Raw genomic sequence first — 17,087 nt, forward strand, 5'->3', positions numbered from 1 at the left:
CTGCTTCTGGTAGGCTGCCTATTTGAAGGTTCTCCCAGGACACCCCAGGCTCCTGATCCAGGCTCTTCCCTCCCTGTCCAGTGCCTGTCTGAGTTATCCAGCCCTGCATCAGCAGTGAAACCGGCCCCTGCTGTCCAGAAACTACATTCTCCTGTGCGCCACTCTGTGGTCTCAGGAGGTCTCTGTCTGGGGCTGCACCATCTGAAGGCTTGGGTGGGGCTAGGGGCTCGGCTCCCAGATGCCTGGCTCACACAGGACTAGGAGATGAGAAAACGAGCCTGAAGAGGCTGTGATGTGATCATGTTGGCGATGTATCCACATTGGCTCCTGAATCGTGAACGTGAGTATAAGATGTTAGCAATAGGGGACACTGGGTGTTGAGCATAGCAAGCTCTATACTATGTTCACAACTTTTCTCTGAATCAACAGATTATTTATTTATGGCTGTGCTGGGTCTTCTTTGCTGTGTGTGCTTTTCTCTAGTTTCGGGAGCAGGGACTACTCTAATTGCAATGTGTGGTCTTATCACTGCAGTGACTTCTCTTGCTGCTGAGCACAGGCTCTAGAGCCCCCTGTGTGTAGTTGTGGCTCTCGGGTGCTAGAACACAGGCTCAGTAGCTGTAGCACAAGGGCTTAGTTGTTCCAGGGCATGTGGGATCTTCATGGACCAGGGATTGAACCTGTAACACCTGCATTGACAGGTAGATTCTTTACCAGTGAGCTACCAGAGAAGCCTTCTGACCCCCACCACCACCTTAAATTTTTTTTTTTGTTTTTGGCTGTGCTGGGTCTTCATTTTTTAAAATTAATTAGCTTATTTGGGTTTATTAAAATTTTTAAAACAAAAATCCAGCTCCACAGCCTGGCCAGTCGTGGGAACTGAGGACTTGTAGGGTTCCCCTCGGCCCCACCTGCTCTTTACTCCTGCATGTGCTGGAGATGGATGGTGAGGGCGGCCAGATCCCACCTGCCCCTGCCCGGACCTATTGCCAGGTTCCCCGACACCCCTGGGCTGGTCCTCGCCCGCCAGGAGGAGCCCTGCTGCTCACCTGAGTTCCCCCGGTAAAGAGTCAGTTTCCCTATGCGTAAAATGGGTAGAACAGGTGCCCAACAGGATTGTCACAATTAAACCACATAGGAGGGACTTCTCTGGCAGTCCAGAGGTAGATAGAGTCTGCCTGCCAATGCAGGAGTCACAGGCTGGGATCCCTGGTCAGGAAGATCCCACATGCGTCGGAGCAACTAAGCCCCTGAGACACAACTACCGTCCCGCTCTGCGTGGACGGGGCGGTGCCTTGGGGCTGGAATCACAGTTTTGGGGATCGGTGGGGCGGGGCGGGAGGGCGGGTTTGAGGCCTGTTTCCATTCAAGCCCTCTCGCGTTGCCATAAGCCAATGTCAACATCCACACACTCTTGGTAAACAAGCTGGGAGCAGCTGGATCAGCTCCGAAAGAGAAGGATGATGCTAGCAGCGCCAAAACTTTTGCCGAAACCCGGGATCGAACCAGGGACCTTTAGATCTTCAGTCTAACGCTCTCCCAACTGAGCTATTTCGGCTAGATAGTAAGTCCTCTCCTCGCCGCCTGACTCCGCCCCGCTCTGTGCGGCTCGCACGCAGACGTAGGTCGGGCCGCCCAAGCGGGCCGCGCATGCCTCGTAGGGTCGCGCCTGCAGCTGAGCCGCAACACCGTCTCTGTGGCGCAATCGGTTAGCGCGTTCGGCTGTTAACCGAAAGGTTGGTGGTTCGAGCCCACCCAGGGACGGGGGTTGCACCTTTTGCTTCCCCGGGTAAGAAGAGACTGGGTTACCCTCTTCCTTTTGCCAAGACTCTCCGCCCGCACCTCCGTGTTCTTCTATTTCCGCGTGGGGTGTCGGAGTCGCGCGGCGGTGGGGCGTCCACAGAGGCGGAACGTCCCCACCCGAGTTCCGGTTTTTCCGCACCACCCGAGCCGCTTTGGGCGACGGCCCGGGGCATCCGGAGCGCTACAGAGGACGGACCGTAGAGGTTGTCTGAAGGCCGAGGCCAAGATGGCGGCGCTGGCGGGTGAGCGGGTCAGGGCGGCGGGGTCCGGGCTTGGTTCGCTCCGGGAGACTTTACCCTCAGCCGCTCGGGCAAGCGGAGGCCGAGGGTGATGCAGGCTGCCATCTCTGGGAGGAATTCCAGGCGGGGGCAGAAGGGGCCCACATTTGGCCCAGGATGCTGCCCCTGAAATTCCCGGGAAGAGGCGGCGCTGGTGGGTACAGCCCTGGCAGGGAGAAAAGTGAGGCCCAGAGAGAGGCTGGGACCCCCCTGGAGGTCACGCGGCCTGGCACAGGGCCGGAACGCGACCCAGGGCAGCCTGCCACCCTGGGAAGGGGTCGGTCACCCGCTGCGCAGGCGTCCTAACCCTGGCTGCTCCAGGGCCCTTTCCTCCTCCGATTAGCGATTAAGCGCCTAGGATGGATTCCCAGGATTGTAAAGTAAAGTGGGTATACTGACAGCTGTCAAGATACTGTCTGGGAACCAGGGATCTGTTCGCAGTCCGGGTGCTTCATTAGTCATGCCTGGAAGGCCAGAGTCTAGTGGCGGGTCTGCCAACTGCTGTGTCCTTGAAGGAATGGAGTGGGCACGTTCCTTTACACAGGGTTGGCAGCAGTCCCTGTGGCGTAGTTAAGAAACCACTGTCATTTCTGTTGGTGAAATGCCTGCGTCCTGCTAATACTGCTGTAGTTTGGGCTATACTAAGGAAAGGCCAAATTTTTAGTAAGACGTGGGTGACCATAAAATGGGTGTTTTTCCTTCCCGTGCAAGTTCGCTGGCCTTTTGAATCCTTACCAGCAGCCTCTTGCTAAGTCTGGACCAGAGGTTGAAATTCCTTCACCTTGAAGGTGAAGGGCGTTTACTGTGCTGTGAGCTTACCCAAAGCCCTAACTAAGGTCAGGGTGGGGGGCTGAGGCTGAGACAGAGGCAGCTCACACAGGAGTCTGGAGTTGCCCAGTCCCTGGAACTCCCGAACTCCCAGCCAGGGCCTGGAGCCTCGCTGAAGTCTGTGGATATGTTAACTTGACACACACCTGTCAGTCTGAGTCAAGGCCATGACAGACACTAAGTGAAGCCAGGGAGGCCCTTGCATCTGGGGCAGGCAGGCACCACACATGGGGATGTGGCAGGATCAGGAGGGCCTAGGAAGCTAGTGTAGACCCAGGCAGTTGAGCTGAAACCCGTCCCACAAGAAGGGCTGGGTGCTCCAGGCAGAGAGCATGGCAAGTGCAAGGCCCTGAGGTAGGTGGGACACTAATGTGCCTGAGCAAAGGAGCACTGGCCTCCAGTGTGGACTGTGTCATTGGAAACAGAGGAATGACACTGGACACTGTCTGGTGTCTGCTTTGTATTCTGAAAGATGGCTTTTTTCTTTTTTTGGCTATACCTCACAGCTTGCAGAATCTAAGCACGGAGTCCTGACCCCTCGACCACCAGGGAAGTCCCCTGAAAGATCGCTCTGTATCAAACATTTGTTAAATGGAGTCTAGATAGACTGAGGGTGAGAGAGAAGGGGTGCTAGGTCCTGGCAGGCAAATGCCTGGCTGGACACTCCCAGCCGGTGTGGCCTCTGATGCTGCCTCAGCTCACTGCCTCCACCCTGTGGTTCTCTCTGCAGCTCCCCGCCTGTTCCACCCGATCCTTGCTGTGCGGTGAGTGCCTGCCTCGGGCTCTGATCCTGACCCTCTACCCAGAGCAGTGAGGCCCTGGCTGGGAGGGGCTTAGACAGAGCCATTAGGGTGCCTCAGACTCGGGAGAGTCCTCCAACAGTGCCAGGTTGGGGGGTCACCTGGCCTCCAGACCCATGTTTCCCTGCCCTCGTGCCCTCAACTCAGCCATTACCTGACACTGGAAGGCTTCTAGTGCATTTGCTCAGGCAGCAGCCCTGTGCAAACCTCCTTGGGATGGGAAGGCAGGTGGCTGCAAACAAAGCCCAGAAATCCAGCCCCAGCCCCAAGCTTTCAGGGACACAGCAGATCTCAGGGGAGGGTCGTCTTTTTTTTTTTTTAATACCAAAAACGTTTTGTTTTGGGTTGCAGGTGATTAACAATGTTGTGATAGTTCCAGTGAAGAGACTCAGTCATATATATACATGTATCCATTCTCCCCCAAACGCCAGGGGAGGGTCTTCTTAATGGAGGGGAGTTGGGGGCTCTGAGGACAGTGTGGATTTGGGCTGATTTTATTTTGATAGGCTTTTCCCCTAAGAATAAAATAGATAATGCAAAGCAAAGGGAAAATGGGAAAACAAGGAAAATTTCAGATGCAGAGCAGGCACTCTCTAGACCAGGGATCAGCAGATTTGTTTCCGCAAAGGGCCAGTTAGTGGACGTTTTCGGCTCTTTAAAAACCGCCACAGCTACCAAGAAAGTGAACGGGCATGGCTGTGTGTCAGTAAAACTTAATTTACAAAAAACAGGCGGAGGGCTATATTTGGCCCCTGGTCGGTCCCCCAACGCTGGTCCCGGGGTGACCCTGTCAGCAGGCACTCCGGGCTCCCTGTCATGTGTGGTCCATCTCCCGACAGCTCTGGCATGGGTGCCGCTCTGCAGGTGCGAGGGGTCCATTCAGGCATGGCTGCTGACAGCCCGAGCAGGTGAGGCCAGCCTTCCCGAGAGCTACCCCACTAGCCACCCCGCCCCCACCGGCACAGCACTGGCCCATGGCAACCCTGGGGCCCTCCCACTACCCAGTGGGGCAATACCAGGAATCCTTGCCCTCAGAGTCCTGCCCAGCCCCGTCCTGCACATCCAGGCTGATGGCTGCACATGTCCAGACCAGGAGCTTCCTGACAGAGTGTGTCAGCCAAACCTGTTTTCCAGATAAGGAGACCAAGTCCCTGAGAGGACAAGGTCTCCCTGGGACTGCAGCGAGGCGTGTCCTGCCCCAGGCCTGGGCAGCAGGTGGGGGCAGAGGGGGCGCCTGCCTGGCTGACGCCTCCCCATGCCATGTGTCCATGCCCAGCACCCAGCCCGCTGTATCCCAGGCCAGAGCCGTGGTCCCCAAACCTGCCGCACTTCCCAGCAGCCGGGGCGAGTATGTGGTGGCCAAGCTGGACGACCTCATCAACTGGGCGCGCCGGGTGAGCCCCTCCCTGTCTCTGTCCCTCAGGCCCCTGCTGCCATGTGGCCACAGAGCGGGCCAGGCCCCTCTGTGTGGAGACCTGAGGCTCTGATTCTCAGGATCTCTGCCCTTCCCCCTGCCACCTCCCAGAGAGAATGACCCACCTCCTTCCTGTCCTTCTGTCTTCTGTTCCTCTCTTTTTTCTTTTAATGTAAAACCCATGTTTTTAACTGGAAATGGGAGATGAAAACAGTAGCTCCTTCCCAGCAGATATCCTAACTTCCACCCCACCTCTCATGTTGGCCTTGGGACAGTCTGGGTACCCTCGTGCTCATCTGTGTCTCCTTAAGACACATGTCCTCTGCCCTAGGACAGGGGCTCCTTTCAGTGCCCCTAGGGCGCCCCGCTGGGGAACAGGCCCCCATTGATGGTACTGTACAATGTCCATGTGTGATCAGCAGGGCTGCAGCAAACGCCGCTCCAGACCCGCAGCTCCAGGGTGGCCATGTCATTATGGTGGGCACCACTCGGGTACCCTGCCATGTTGGGCTTCCCTTGCCCTCTGGATGGCCCAAGCCCTGTCACCTGAATTAGCACATCTGCAGGGCAGCAGGGACCTTGGCCAGATCCCAGAATGGACACAGACAAGCAGAGAGAACAGCTGGGGTCGTGGGTGGTAGGAGGTGGTGGGAATCAGACACTACAAGTCGGAGGGAAGTCAGGGTGCATCCAGGAGGGCTTCCTGGAGGAGTTGGCCCTTTTAGTTCAGGCACTGTTGGGAAAAAGGCCCTGCAGGGGCTTAGTCTCAGGCTCTAAATCTGTGCCAGAAGTGATCACTGGGCACCCAGAGCAGCATGTGCCATATTGGAGGCCAGATTTAGGGGAGACGGGGGTTGTGTGCACTGTATCATTAAAACTATTTGCAGTTGGTTTTAGGGCTTTTCTGTTCGTTTTTCTTTTTGGTAACATAGCTGCTGGGAAGCATGGACCCACTGGCCGAACTCACTTTGCCCTCTTGGCAGGCAGTCCTGGGCTGAGGCAGCATGCTCAGGCTGGTGACCAGCATCCAGAATGCCTTGGAGGTCTGGAGGTCATGTAGTCACTGTGGGCTAAGGGGTCATCTTTGAAGAAAGGCTAGGCATCTGGATTTTTCTTCGTGAAATCGCCCAGTTTCTTTAAACATGGTGGGCCCCTCAGTCTGCTCACTGGCCACCCATCCTGCCCTGCAGAGCTCACTGTGGCCCATGACCTTTGGCCTGGCCTGCTGTGCTGTGGAGATGATGCACATGGCAGCTCCCCGCTATGACATGGACCGCTTTGGCGTGGTCTTCCGTGCCAGCCCGCGCCAGTCCGATGTGATGATAGTGGCTGGGACGCTCACCAACAAGATGGCCCCTGCGCTCCGCAAGGTGGGCCCAGCTCCAAGGCTCACCCTTACTCCCCGTCCCCCACCCTCCAGCCTTGAGCCGCACAGACCCCTGTCTCTTCCAGGTCTACGACCAGATGCCAGAGCCCCGCTATGTCGTATCCATGGGGAGGTGAGTGCCCAGTGGGGCAGGGTCGGATGACAGACGCCGGTGACACACTGGCCTCTCTCCTGTCTTTCTGTGCTGCTTTCTCACTGGGGTCATCCAGAATGTTCCCTTCTGTCCCATGACAGTCGTGCCCTCACTCCAGCAGCCTGTCCAGTTCCTGTCTGTGTCCACGGTAGGACCATGGGAGGGACATCCTGCTCTGGGGGTGCTGCAGCCTTCTCCCCATCTGGCAAGCTCTTATTTCTCCACGCCATTAAAGGCTGTGTAGTCATCTAATTTCTTGGTGGAGGTGGAATTCACATACTATAAAATTCACCCTTTCAAAGTGTAATATTCCGTGGGTTTTGGCGCATTTACAGGGTTGTGCACCCACTATATCTATGGAAGAGGTGTGGGTTGGAGGTTGGGAGCGGGGAGAGAGGTGGCCAGGGTGGCCAGGAAAGGCCCTCACAGCCCCACTCCCCTCCCCCAGCTGCGCCAACGGAGGTGGCTACTACCACTACTCCTACTCAGTGGTGCGGGGCTGTGACCGCATCGTTCCAGTGGACATCTACGTCCCAGGTGAGCCCCTCTGGGCACACAGAACCCCCTCTCCCCCATTGAGAGGGCTCGCCCTGTGACGCATGAGCAGACCTAGGGTCCCAGAAGAGTGACACCTCAGCCTTTCCCCCCGTTGTCCCTGGAAGGTCTCCCCAGTTGTAGGTCTTTTGAGTTTACCCAGATTCACCTCGCTCCAGCTTGCCCCTACCTCTTTGCAAGGGTCCTGGGGGGCGGAGCAGTGTGGCCTGGGTGTCAGCAGGCCGCCCATACTTGTCTCCTGGGTCCAGAGCCAGGTCACGTGGGGGTAAGGGCCGTGGACAGGGCAGCTCACCTGGGTGGGGCCCTCTGGGCCTTCCCCCACCCACGTCTTGGCCTGGAGGTCCAGTCCTGGGTTCATTCCGTCTGGCGGGCGGGCCTGGACCCCGAGGGTGGCTCCGCCCACCTGCCCACCCCCAAGCCCATCCCAACTGGCGTTGGGTGGAGGATTCAGGAGCTTGAGGCACCGCTTGCACCGCCCCCCTCTAGGCTGCCCGCCTACAGCCGAGGCCCTGCTCTATGGCATTCTGCAGCTGCAGAAGAAGATCAAACGGGAAAAGAGGTTGCGGATCTGGTACCGCAGGTAGTGCTGGCGCCCGGCCGCCCTGAGCATCGTACCCCAAGAGGCGGTCAATAAACCCGATCAACCCTCCCTGCGCTCCCGCCCAGCGTGCTCTGTGGGCCGGGGCTGGGGACCTGCGGGGAGGACGGGGCCTTGCTCTCGTGTGGGGGGAAGCTGAGGCCCCGGGAGGGCGTGGAGTCAGAGGAAACAGGATGACGGGAGAGCTGGGGTGCAGCCTGACTGGGTGGGACCAGAGGGTCTGGATCTTGGGGCTGCCACCCTGTGTGGCCCTGACCTAGTTCAGCCTCTTCTGAGGACCCCAGGTGCCCACCAGCGGGAGGGTGGGAGGGGCCATCGGTGATTGATTGTCAGTGTCTGACGAGGGCGGGACGGGAGATCGGAAACTAGTGGGGAATAGCCACCGGCTCCGAAAAGCGCTTGTAGCAGATTTTTTTCCTTTTACCATTCTTTGGAGAGGCAGGAAAAATAAAAGCAAAAACACACTTGTGTCCCACTGCTGATGGGCCAGACCAGCATTAGCGTTTATTTCATCCCCAGGTCCTCTGGCAGAGAGGGATAGGGAGGCTGGTGTGGGTCTGGACCAGGGTTGAGGGCTGGAGCCCTCAATTCCGGTCACAAAGGCACTGAGTAGGGGTAGGTGTTCCCGAAATCCAGGGCCCCTGGGCGGCGTGGGCAGCTGGCCCTTGGGCTCAGTGCTTGGTGACCAGGGGCGTGATCATCCGCGGGAAGGCGTAGTAGCGGCAGTCGGCTGGTGGGACCAGCTCCAAGACCTGCGTGCGTATGTTATCCCGCCGGAAGCCCGCCTCCAGCAGGGCCGGCACCTGGGTCTCCTGGCCAGAGGGAGGCGCCAGGTAATGGGGAGTGGCCGGCAGTGGTGACGCTCTGCAGCCCGCCCCTCTGCCAGGTACCCTGGGGGCTAGGCGGGGTCGGAGGCCTGGGTGTGGGTGTCTTCAGGTGTTCTAACACTCCTTCCAGGCTGTTAGGGGGTATCGCCTAGTACGTCCTCGCAGATAGAGGAAACCAAGTGGGCAAAGGCCTGAGACAAAGCTGGCCAGACCAATAAAGAGAAGCCTGGGTGCAGGAGGGCAGAGGGAGGGGTGCGGTGACTCGGGTGCATCCGTGTATCCCAGGGACTGGGGGAGCCACCAGATGTCAGCCTGGAGAGACTGACCTCTCCTGATGTACAAGTGGGCGCTGAGTCCACTGAGGAGATCAGCCCTTAGGGCTGGCGGAAACCAGAAACCCTCCCCAGATCACAGCTGCCTTCCCACCCAGAGTTACTGCCCAGGATGGGGGTGGGGCACCTCAAACATGGTGGTGATGTCCGAATACTTGGTCTTCATCAGCTCCCCCCAGGAGGTGAGGTTGCAGTAGGTGAGGACACCCCCTGGCTTCAGCAGGCGGAAGGCATGGTCCTGGGGGTGGGGATGGGGGTGAACAGTGGTCAGGAAGGGATGTGAGGGTGGGCAGAGGTGTTCCCAGTGGACCTCCCACCTCCTGGCAGGTCAGGGGAATAGTGGAAGGAGAGGTGATCCCTGCATGGACAGGAGGTGCCCCCCACGGGGCTGGCCCTCCATCCTGTGGCTGGTAGCCCACATTCCACCATCAGTGGCCCTACCCGAATGAAGTTGAACTGGTGAGTGTGCCAGGTCTCCTCCGACAGCGGGTACGTATCGTACAGGATCCCTGTGTGGGAGGATGGAAGTCACATGGTTGGGGGGGCAGCCTCACCAGGCAGGGCTGCCAGTGGGAGCCTTGGGGAGGCCCCAAGTGCCATGGCCACTTCTACGCATCATGTCTCTTCCGTCCTTAAGGAGGTGTACGTGCACCTGTCCGTGCCTGCCTCTTGGCTCTGTGCCCCAGTGAAATGTCAAGGCTTCATAAGCAGGCAGAGGGGCTGGCAGGCCCTGCAGAGCAACCCCCCAGCTCCCAGAGCCCCTCACCATCAAAGTGACTGTCTGGCAGGGTGGGTGCCACTTCCTCCCACAGGCCTTTCAAGGGAACCACCTTGGGGCAGAGGAGAAAAAGGCTAGGTCAGAGGGGGGCCCAGAACTCCCATCTGTTACAAGGGAGGGGGCAGGGCCTTCACCCTGAAGACAGGGGCCAAGGGCAGAAACAGGCACCTTGTGTGGCTGCTGCAGGGCCCAATCCTGGAGCCGCTGGAAGACGCCCTCGTTGCACTCAATGATCCAGTGCTCCTCGATGGGAGCCTCCTGCACCTTTGTGGCTGCGATGGCCATGCCGAAGCCCACTTCTAGCACCCGGCCCCCTAGGCAGACAGAGAGCCCAGGTGTTACCCGCAGGGTGGGGCTGGTGAGGCTACCTGGAGGAGGGGGCACGGGGGCACAGCTTTGGCGGGGAGAAACATTTGCCACAAGGACCAGGCGGCACAGCAAAGCAGAGGTGGGACAGAACACAGCAGCTCTGAGAGGGAACAGTGTGGGCCCGGGCCAGTAGCCAGGGAGGGTGGCCTGCCAGGGAGGCCATGGACAACAACTACTGGGCTGGCCAGGCCAGGGAGCAAGACAGACCCTGGACCTTGAGCCCTGGCCCAGGCTGTTTACACTGAGGGTGCTTATCTGCCGATTTGGGCAGTCCCCAGCCCTGCAACAGTGAAGTCAACAAAGGACAAGGAAGAACCAGGATTCAAGGCCCAGGCCTGGAACAGAAGAGGGCGGGGATTGATCCCCTTTGGGTCAAAAACGGAGGCAGAAACACCCTAACCAAGCAGGGACGCTGGCTGTGCCCATTTGGTAGATGGGGACACAGAGGCCCACAGGCGGCACGCACAGCCTCTGGGGTTGTGGGGATCCCTCAGCACCCCACGGGCTCTGACACCTGGTGCAGGGCCATCTCCAACAGCTGTCTCCTGGCCTTAGCTTTCCCGGAGCTATTAGCTGAGGTGGGCCTCCCGCGACTCCTAGGCATAAGTCCCCACGTGGGCTTGGGCAGCACCTCTCCAGGCTGCTATTCCCCGTCTTCGGCCTCGCGCGGGGTTGGGGGGGGCGGGGCGCTGAGTTCCGCGTCTCTGAGAACCCATCCCCCGATTCACCCCCATCCCCGAGTGGGGGCGTCAGTGCTCCTGGAGAGGGCGTTCCTGGTACTCAAGGCGCCCGCAGCGCCCCCAGGACAACCCCGCTACCCTTGCGAGCGGCCCTACATTCCGGGCGAGGAAAAAAGGCGCACAGAGACTCCGCCGCGTCGCCGGAGAGCGGGCTGGCCTCGGTCGGCCCCGCTCGCCGGGCCGGGCTACCTCTGGAGGCGGCGGCGGCCGCCAGCGCGTGCATGTAGGGGGTCTCCCAGCGCTCCATCACCGGCTTGCCCAGGATCTGCAGGTGCGTGTCCGACTCGTCGTAGGCCGCGGGCGCAGCCCGCCACGCGGGGCTGCAATTCTCGCCGGGCGCGAAGATAGGGGTCGCGGCGGGGGCGCTCATGCTGCTGGATACACCGCGCACCCTGCAAGCTCCGGAGTGGCAGGGCCCCGTCCCTGCAGGGCCTTCTGGGCAGGGGGCGGGGCGGGTGGTGGGCGGGACGGACGGCGCGGGGCGCGAGCTCATTGCGCAGCGGCACGAGCGGCCTCTAGCGACCGCGGTGGGTCCCGGATCACCGCGACGGTCTCTCGCGAAGCCTCCAGCGCCTAGCGGCGGGTAGACCAGGCACTAGAGCCCTCGGGGTCCTCACCCTGTCGCTTTCCTGCCTCAGTTTCCTCATCTGTCACCACCGACCGCATCAACATAGCCCTCCTTGCTGGAGTGTGAAGGTCTAAGGATTTTCCAGGCAGGGTTGGACGTGCTTTAGTGTTTACGATTACTCATCCTTCAGAAGTGTTGCAGTGGCTTCTTTTATCCTCATCATTTTTATCTTATTTATTAAATTTTTAGTTTTGGGCGTGCCACATGGCTTATGGGATCTTATTTCCCTGACCAAGGATTGAAACTGGGATGCGCAGTGAAAGCGCCACCAAGTCCCAACCACTGGACCACCAGGGAGTTAGTTCCCTTATCCCTCCTCACTTTACAGGTGGGGAAACTAATACTCCACAGGCAAAGCTGGCAACCTTACGACTGTGAGTGCAGGGGTGCAGGGACCCAGAACAAACCCTGACCACCCTTCCTGAGCTCATATCACTCCCCCATGCTACCTGAGACCCCAGAGGCCCGATAAGCAACTCAGGGCACAGAGGCCTCCAGCACTGGGACTGAAACACTCACCCCAGCAGTCAGCAGTTGCCAGACCCTCCTCCCCAGGACAGTAGGCAGGACAGCCCACCCCTGCTGTCTCGTCCCAGGGCATCCTGGGAGTCAGCTATGTCCTCTGCCTGCCATTCTGGGACCCGGCCCCAAGTGGAGCTGGGATGTCCTCCAGGCTCTCCCTTTTCCTGTCTGCACACAGGGTGTGAGTCTGGAACACTCCATACCTGCCAAACCTTTCGCACATCCCAGTGAACATGTGGGAAAACTGAGGCCCAGAGAGGCTGAGGTCTGAACAAAGATTCATACAGCCAAAGCTATGGTTTTCCACAGTAGTCAAGTACAGTTGTGAGAGTTGAACCATAAAGAAGGCTGAGTGCGGAAGAACTGGTGCTTTTGAACTATAGTGTTGGAGAAGTCTCTTGAGAGTCCTTTGAATTGCAAGAAGATCAAACCAGTCAATCCTAAAGGAAATCAATCCTGAATATTCATTGGAAGGGCTAATGCTGAAGCTCCAATACTTTGGCCACCAAAGAGCTGACTCACTGGAAAAAATCCTGATGCTGGGAAAGATTGAAGGCAAGAGAAGAGAGCGACAGAGAATGAGACTGTTAGGTAACATCATCAACTCAATGGACATGAATCTGAGCAAACTGTGGGAAATAGTGGAGGACAGGGAGCCTGGCGTGATGCAATCCATGGGGTCACAGAGAGTGGGACATGACAGCAAATGAACAACAACAATCCACGCCCTTCTGTGTCCACCTCTGGATGGCTGCTAACAGCCCTGACCTGGCTCCAGACTCCTCCCCACAGGACCTGCCCACCCCCTGCAGAGCTCCTGTGTCCCTCCTGCCCCCAGTCCTTTGCACACACTCTTTCCTCTGCCTGGACAGCTTCTCCTCTCCTGGCCTGGTTGCCTTCTCTTTCTGCTTCATGGCTGCAGCCACACCTCCTCTGGGAGGCACCCCCCCTTCCCGGCTGAGTACAGCCCATTTGAAGCTGTTTTATCTCTGGTACCTCTCTTTGGTATTTTACTCACTGACGGTATTTCTTTAAGGTGGTATTGTCTGTCTGACCCACCTGGTACACAGAAAGTGCTTGATTAAATCTTGGGGTACATTGGTTCTCATGTGGTCTGGATGGAAGAGACTCTCAGGAAGAGGCATGGTGAATAGATGTCCCAGGCACCAGTCACTAGGGCTCCGCTCACACTGCTTTTTGTCTCACATGAGTTCATATTGTCTGGTTACGGCTGTGCTGGGCACTGTGGTGGGGGCTTTGGAGGCATGCACCCCAGTATCCTTGAGCCACGCTTGTACACAGGAGGCACTCACTAATGTCACCCAATTCAAGCAATGCTCCAGAATGCCCAGCCAGAATCAGGAGAAGGCAGGCTGTATTCATTAGCTATTGTTGTTTGTCGTTCAGTCACAAAGTCATGTCTGACTCTCTGTGACCCCATGGACTGTAGTTTGCCAGGCTCCTCTGTCCATGGGATTCTCCAGGCAAGAACATTGGAGTGGGTTTCCATTTCCATCTCCAAGGGGTCATCTGGACCCAGGGATCAAACCCATGTCTCCTGCATTGGCAGGTGTGTTCTTTACCACTGAGCTTCCAGAGAAGCCCTCATTGCTATTGCTGTATAACAGACTGCTGCAAATATAGCTGCTTAAAGCAACCCAGTTTAGCATCTTTCTGTGGGTCAGATTCAGGTGCAGCTTAGCAGGTCCTCTGCTTCACAGCCTGTGGCATGGCTGCAACTGAAATGCTGCCCAGGGCTGGGAGACTCATCTGAAACCCAGCTGGGGATGGGTCTGCTTCCAGGGTTGCTCATTGGCAGTTGGCTCCATTCAGTTCCTGGCCACGTGGGTCTTCCTGAATTTTCGCCGTGGCTTCTAGCAAGACAGAAGTCAAAACTGTTTACAGTCTGGTCACAGAAGGACATCCCCACACCCTGGCCATGTCCTGTTGGTTAGAAGCCAGGTGCACAAGGGTAGGGACTCCAGGAGCCCATGGAGTAGGGGTCATTCTCAGAAGCTGCTGCCCACTCAGACCCTAAGAGGAAGCCATGGCGGCAGAGGAAGGGAGTCAAATGGTACTGTCACCTGCAGCTTTGCTGCCAGGAGATATGGAACCTCCCGTGTCTGGTCAAGCTGCCACCTACCAGTGGTTGCCGACAAACAGCCGGAACTCCATCCCCAAGAGTGGCTGAGAGCGTGGCACAACCTGGCTGGCAACTCAGCACAGGGCTCTCTGTTCCAGCCTCGGCGGCCAGTGTCCTCTTCTCTCAGTGGAGTGACCACTCTTGCCCCGCTGATGTCTTCAAATAAATGACACATGGTGGTTCCTTGTGTCCACTTTTCTCAAGAGAGCCTAGCGTCTGTGCCCTGTTATCCGCATTTCGCAGACTTGGACTCAGAGAAAGAAGGTGACTTTCTCGGACACGCAGTGAATCAGTGGCAGAGAGGATGGGAACAGGGGTGTACCTGACTCCAGAATGCAGTCTTCAGAGATGTTTTAAAAGAAAGAAAATATTTATTTTCTGATTAGAAAGGTGACACCGTTGATCAAAACATTCCAACTTATGGAGTTGTCAAACTCTGGCCTGCAGGTCACATCCCCTTTCTGTGGTTTGGTTATAGCCTCAGTAGATAAAGAATCTGCCTGCCAGTGCAGGAGACAGATGCAGGTTCAATCCCTGATGGGGAAGGACCTCTAGAGAAGGGAATGGCAACCCACTCCAGTATTCTTGCCTGGGAAATCCCATGGACAGAGGAGCCTGGTGGGCTACAGTCCATGGGATCGAAAAGAGTCAAACACAACTGAGTGACTAAGCACGCAAGGATGTATGTGAGATAAAAATTTTTTTCTTTTACATCTTTAAATGGTTGAACGAAAATCAAAAGTATTTGAGACGCACGGAAATTATATGACAGTCACATTGGTGTGTCTGTAAATAAAGTTGATAGTCACAGCTATTTGTTTCCATATGAACTCTGATGCTTTCCGATTATAACAGCACAGAGTCATTGCCACAGAGCTTCAGAGCCGAAAACATTTACTGTGTGGCCCTGAACAGAAAGCTTCCCAGCCCCCTTCCAGAGCAGCCCGCAGCTCCTTCCTGGAAAATGAGTCACCCAGTTATTCAGCACATATCAAGTTCCTCACCCCGAGGGTCCTGCCCTGGCCCCACCCAGACTCAAAGCATATTGAAGGATGGACAAGAAATAAATAATAAGTGCATGTCACCTGGCAGCTATGACAAAACAAAATCCCCATGATCCCTGCCCCCTGTCTAGGTCTCTCCTCTACCAGGCAATGTCCATGCCATATATTTTCTCTGTACACAATATTACGTATAGTTTTTAAATTAAAAGGGTCCAATGGGCTTCCTACGTGGCACTAGTGGTAAAGAACCCACTCGCCAATGCGGGAGACATAAGAGACTTGGGTTTGATCCCTGAGTTGGGTAGCTTCCCTAGAGGAGGACATGGCAACCCACTCCAGTATCCTTGCCTGGAGAATCTCATGGACAGAGGAGTCTGGTGGGCTATAGTCCATGGGGTCTTGCACAGAGTTGGACACAACTGAGCAACTTAGGACACACAAAAGGCATTTGTACATCCACGTTCATAGCAGTATTATCCACAGTAACCAAAGGGTAGAAATTACCCAAGTGTCTGTCAGTGGGTGATGAATAAACAGTATGTGGTCCTTCCACACACGGGGGACTATCACTCAGCCACGAAAAGGGTGAAGCGCTGACCCTCACTACCACATGGATGGACCTTGAGGACATGATGCTCAGGGAGAGAAGCCAGACACAGAAGGACACACACTGTTTGATTTCACTCACAGGAGGTCCCTAGAAGTGTCAGATCCAGAAACAGGAAGTGGATGGTGGGGCCAGGACTGGGGGAGGGGATGGGGAGTCAGTGTTTCGTGGGGACAGAGTTTCAGTTTGGGAAGATGAGAAAGTCAGATGATCAGGGGCGGGCGGTGGGGTGGGGGCCGCTGCATGACAGTGTGAATGTGTTTAATGCCACTGAGCTCTGTACTGATACATGGTTACAATGTTAACTGGTATATTTTACTGCAATTGAGAAAAGGGCAAAAACTGTATTCTGTGTTTTGGGTATGCCTGAACAACCCATGTTAGGAGTTACATTCAAGAAAGTGTGCACATACCCGTTTTTGATTCACTGTTTGCCCTGGGGTGGGAAGAAGGAAGTGAATGGAGAGGAGGGAAAAGCAAGCTGTCAAGTTCATCTCTTTAAAAAGATCTGAAGCAAAAGTTACAAAAATGCTAAAATGTGTTGGTTTCAGTGACAGGTACATGGCTGCTTGTTTTATCTTGGGTAAGTGTCTGTGTTTTTATTTATTTACTTTGCTGCATGGGGATCTTAGTTCCCCAACTAGGGATTGAACCCCTGCTCCCTGCAATGGAGGGGTGGTGTCTTAACAATTGGGCTGCCAGGGAAGTCCATAAAAGTACATTACTTTAAACGATTTTTGTCTACCTTCCTTCATTTGACCACATCCTGTGCATTTCATTCACGCCCTTGTGGTTTATTTATCCAGTCAACAATGGACGGACATGTGAAGTGAAGTGAAAGTTGCTCAGTCATGTCTGACTCTTTGCGACCCCATGGGCTATACTGTCCATGGAATTCTTCAGGCCAGAATACTGGAGTGGGTAGCCTTTCCCTTCGCCAGAGGATCTTCTCAACCCAGGGATTGAGCCCAGGTCTCCCACATTGCAGGCGAATTCTTCACCAGCTGAGCCAGCAGGGACGCCCGGACACACGTGTTGTTTCCAATTTTCTGATCTTCTAATAGTGGGGTGTGTACATTAGGGCATGTCTATGTTTTCCCACTTGGGCCATGCCCCTCCCACTCCTGCCAAGTGTTACAGGTTTCTTCTGACCTGAAAAACTTTGCAAAGTCCCAGGGGAAGGACAGAACACCTCCCTGATGCTACCTGAGCTCACTGCTTTCCCCTCTGCTGAGCCTGTTTCTCACCTGCAAATGGGGACTGATAAGTTACCCTCCTCCAGTGGAATTGATGATGCCAACGTGCTTAGCAAATTGTAAAGTGACCTAAGTGAGGTGTATT

The 17,087-nt window shown here is 56.2% G+C and overlaps 2 protein-coding genes and 2 non-coding genes across 6 annotated transcripts; 2 read left to right on the forward strand and 2 right to left on the reverse strand.

Annotated features, from left to right (window-relative positions):
• Positions 1-1,485: 1,485 nt before the first annotated feature.
• Positions 1,486-1,558, reverse strand: TRNAF-GAA (transfer RNA phenylalanine (anticodon GAA)). Its single transcript has one exon. It is a non-coding gene; the product is annotated as a tRNA-Phe (tRNA).
• Positions 1,559-1,690: 132 nt separating this feature from the next.
• TRNAN-GUU (transfer RNA asparagine (anticodon GUU)) lies at positions 1,691-1,764 on the forward strand. The gene has a single exon. It is a non-coding gene; the product is annotated as a tRNA-Asn (tRNA).
• A 185-nt stretch (positions 1,765-1,949) lies between these two features.
• Positions 1,950-7,987, forward strand: NDUFS7 (NADH:ubiquinone oxidoreductase core subunit S7). Of its 3 annotated transcripts, none has more exons than XM_068980628.1 (9): positions 1,950-2,045; positions 3,640-3,673; positions 4,549-4,617; positions 4,986-5,103; positions 6,314-6,493; positions 6,576-6,622; positions 6,745-6,791; positions 7,092-7,180; positions 7,685-7,987. In XM_068980628.1, exons 1-9 carry the CDS (start codon positions 2,030-2,032, stop codon positions 7,802-7,804), a joined length of 720 nt encoding a protein of 239 aa, XP_068836729.1. In that variant the 5' UTR covers positions 1,950-2,029; the 3' UTR covers positions 7,805-7,987. The 3 variants fall into 3 exon arrangements, with proteins under 3 accessions (XP_068836729.1, XP_068836731.1, XP_068836730.1); XM_068980629.1 differs by lacking the exon at positions 1,950-2,045 and adding an exon at positions 3,431-3,522; XM_068980630.1 differs by lacking the exon at positions 6,745-6,791 and having other exon boundaries at positions 1,953-2,045; positions 7,685-7,985.
• Positions 7,988-8,283: 296 nt separating this feature from the next.
• Positions 8,284-11,264, reverse strand: GAMT (guanidinoacetate N-methyltransferase). Its single transcript, XM_068980399.1, has 6 exons — positions 11,032-11,264; positions 9,902-10,047; positions 9,722-9,785; positions 9,397-9,464; positions 9,083-9,193; positions 8,284-8,608 (listed from the first exon to the last, which is right to left on the reverse strand). The coding sequence occupies exons 1-6, from the start codon at positions 11,210-11,212 to the stop codon at positions 8,468-8,470; spliced, it is 711 nt and encodes a 236-aa protein (XP_068836500.1). The 5' UTR covers positions 11,213-11,264; the 3' UTR covers positions 8,284-8,467.
• Between the last annotated feature and the right edge of the window lie 5,823 nt (positions 11,265-17,087).

The sequence above is a fragment of the Capricornis sumatraensis genome, chromosome 9 (genome assembly GCF_032405125.1).
Source record: "Capricornis sumatraensis isolate serow.1 chromosome 9, serow.2, whole genome shotgun sequence".
Classification (NCBI taxonomy): Eukaryota; Metazoa; Chordata; class Mammalia; order Artiodactyla; family Bovidae; genus Capricornis; species Capricornis sumatraensis.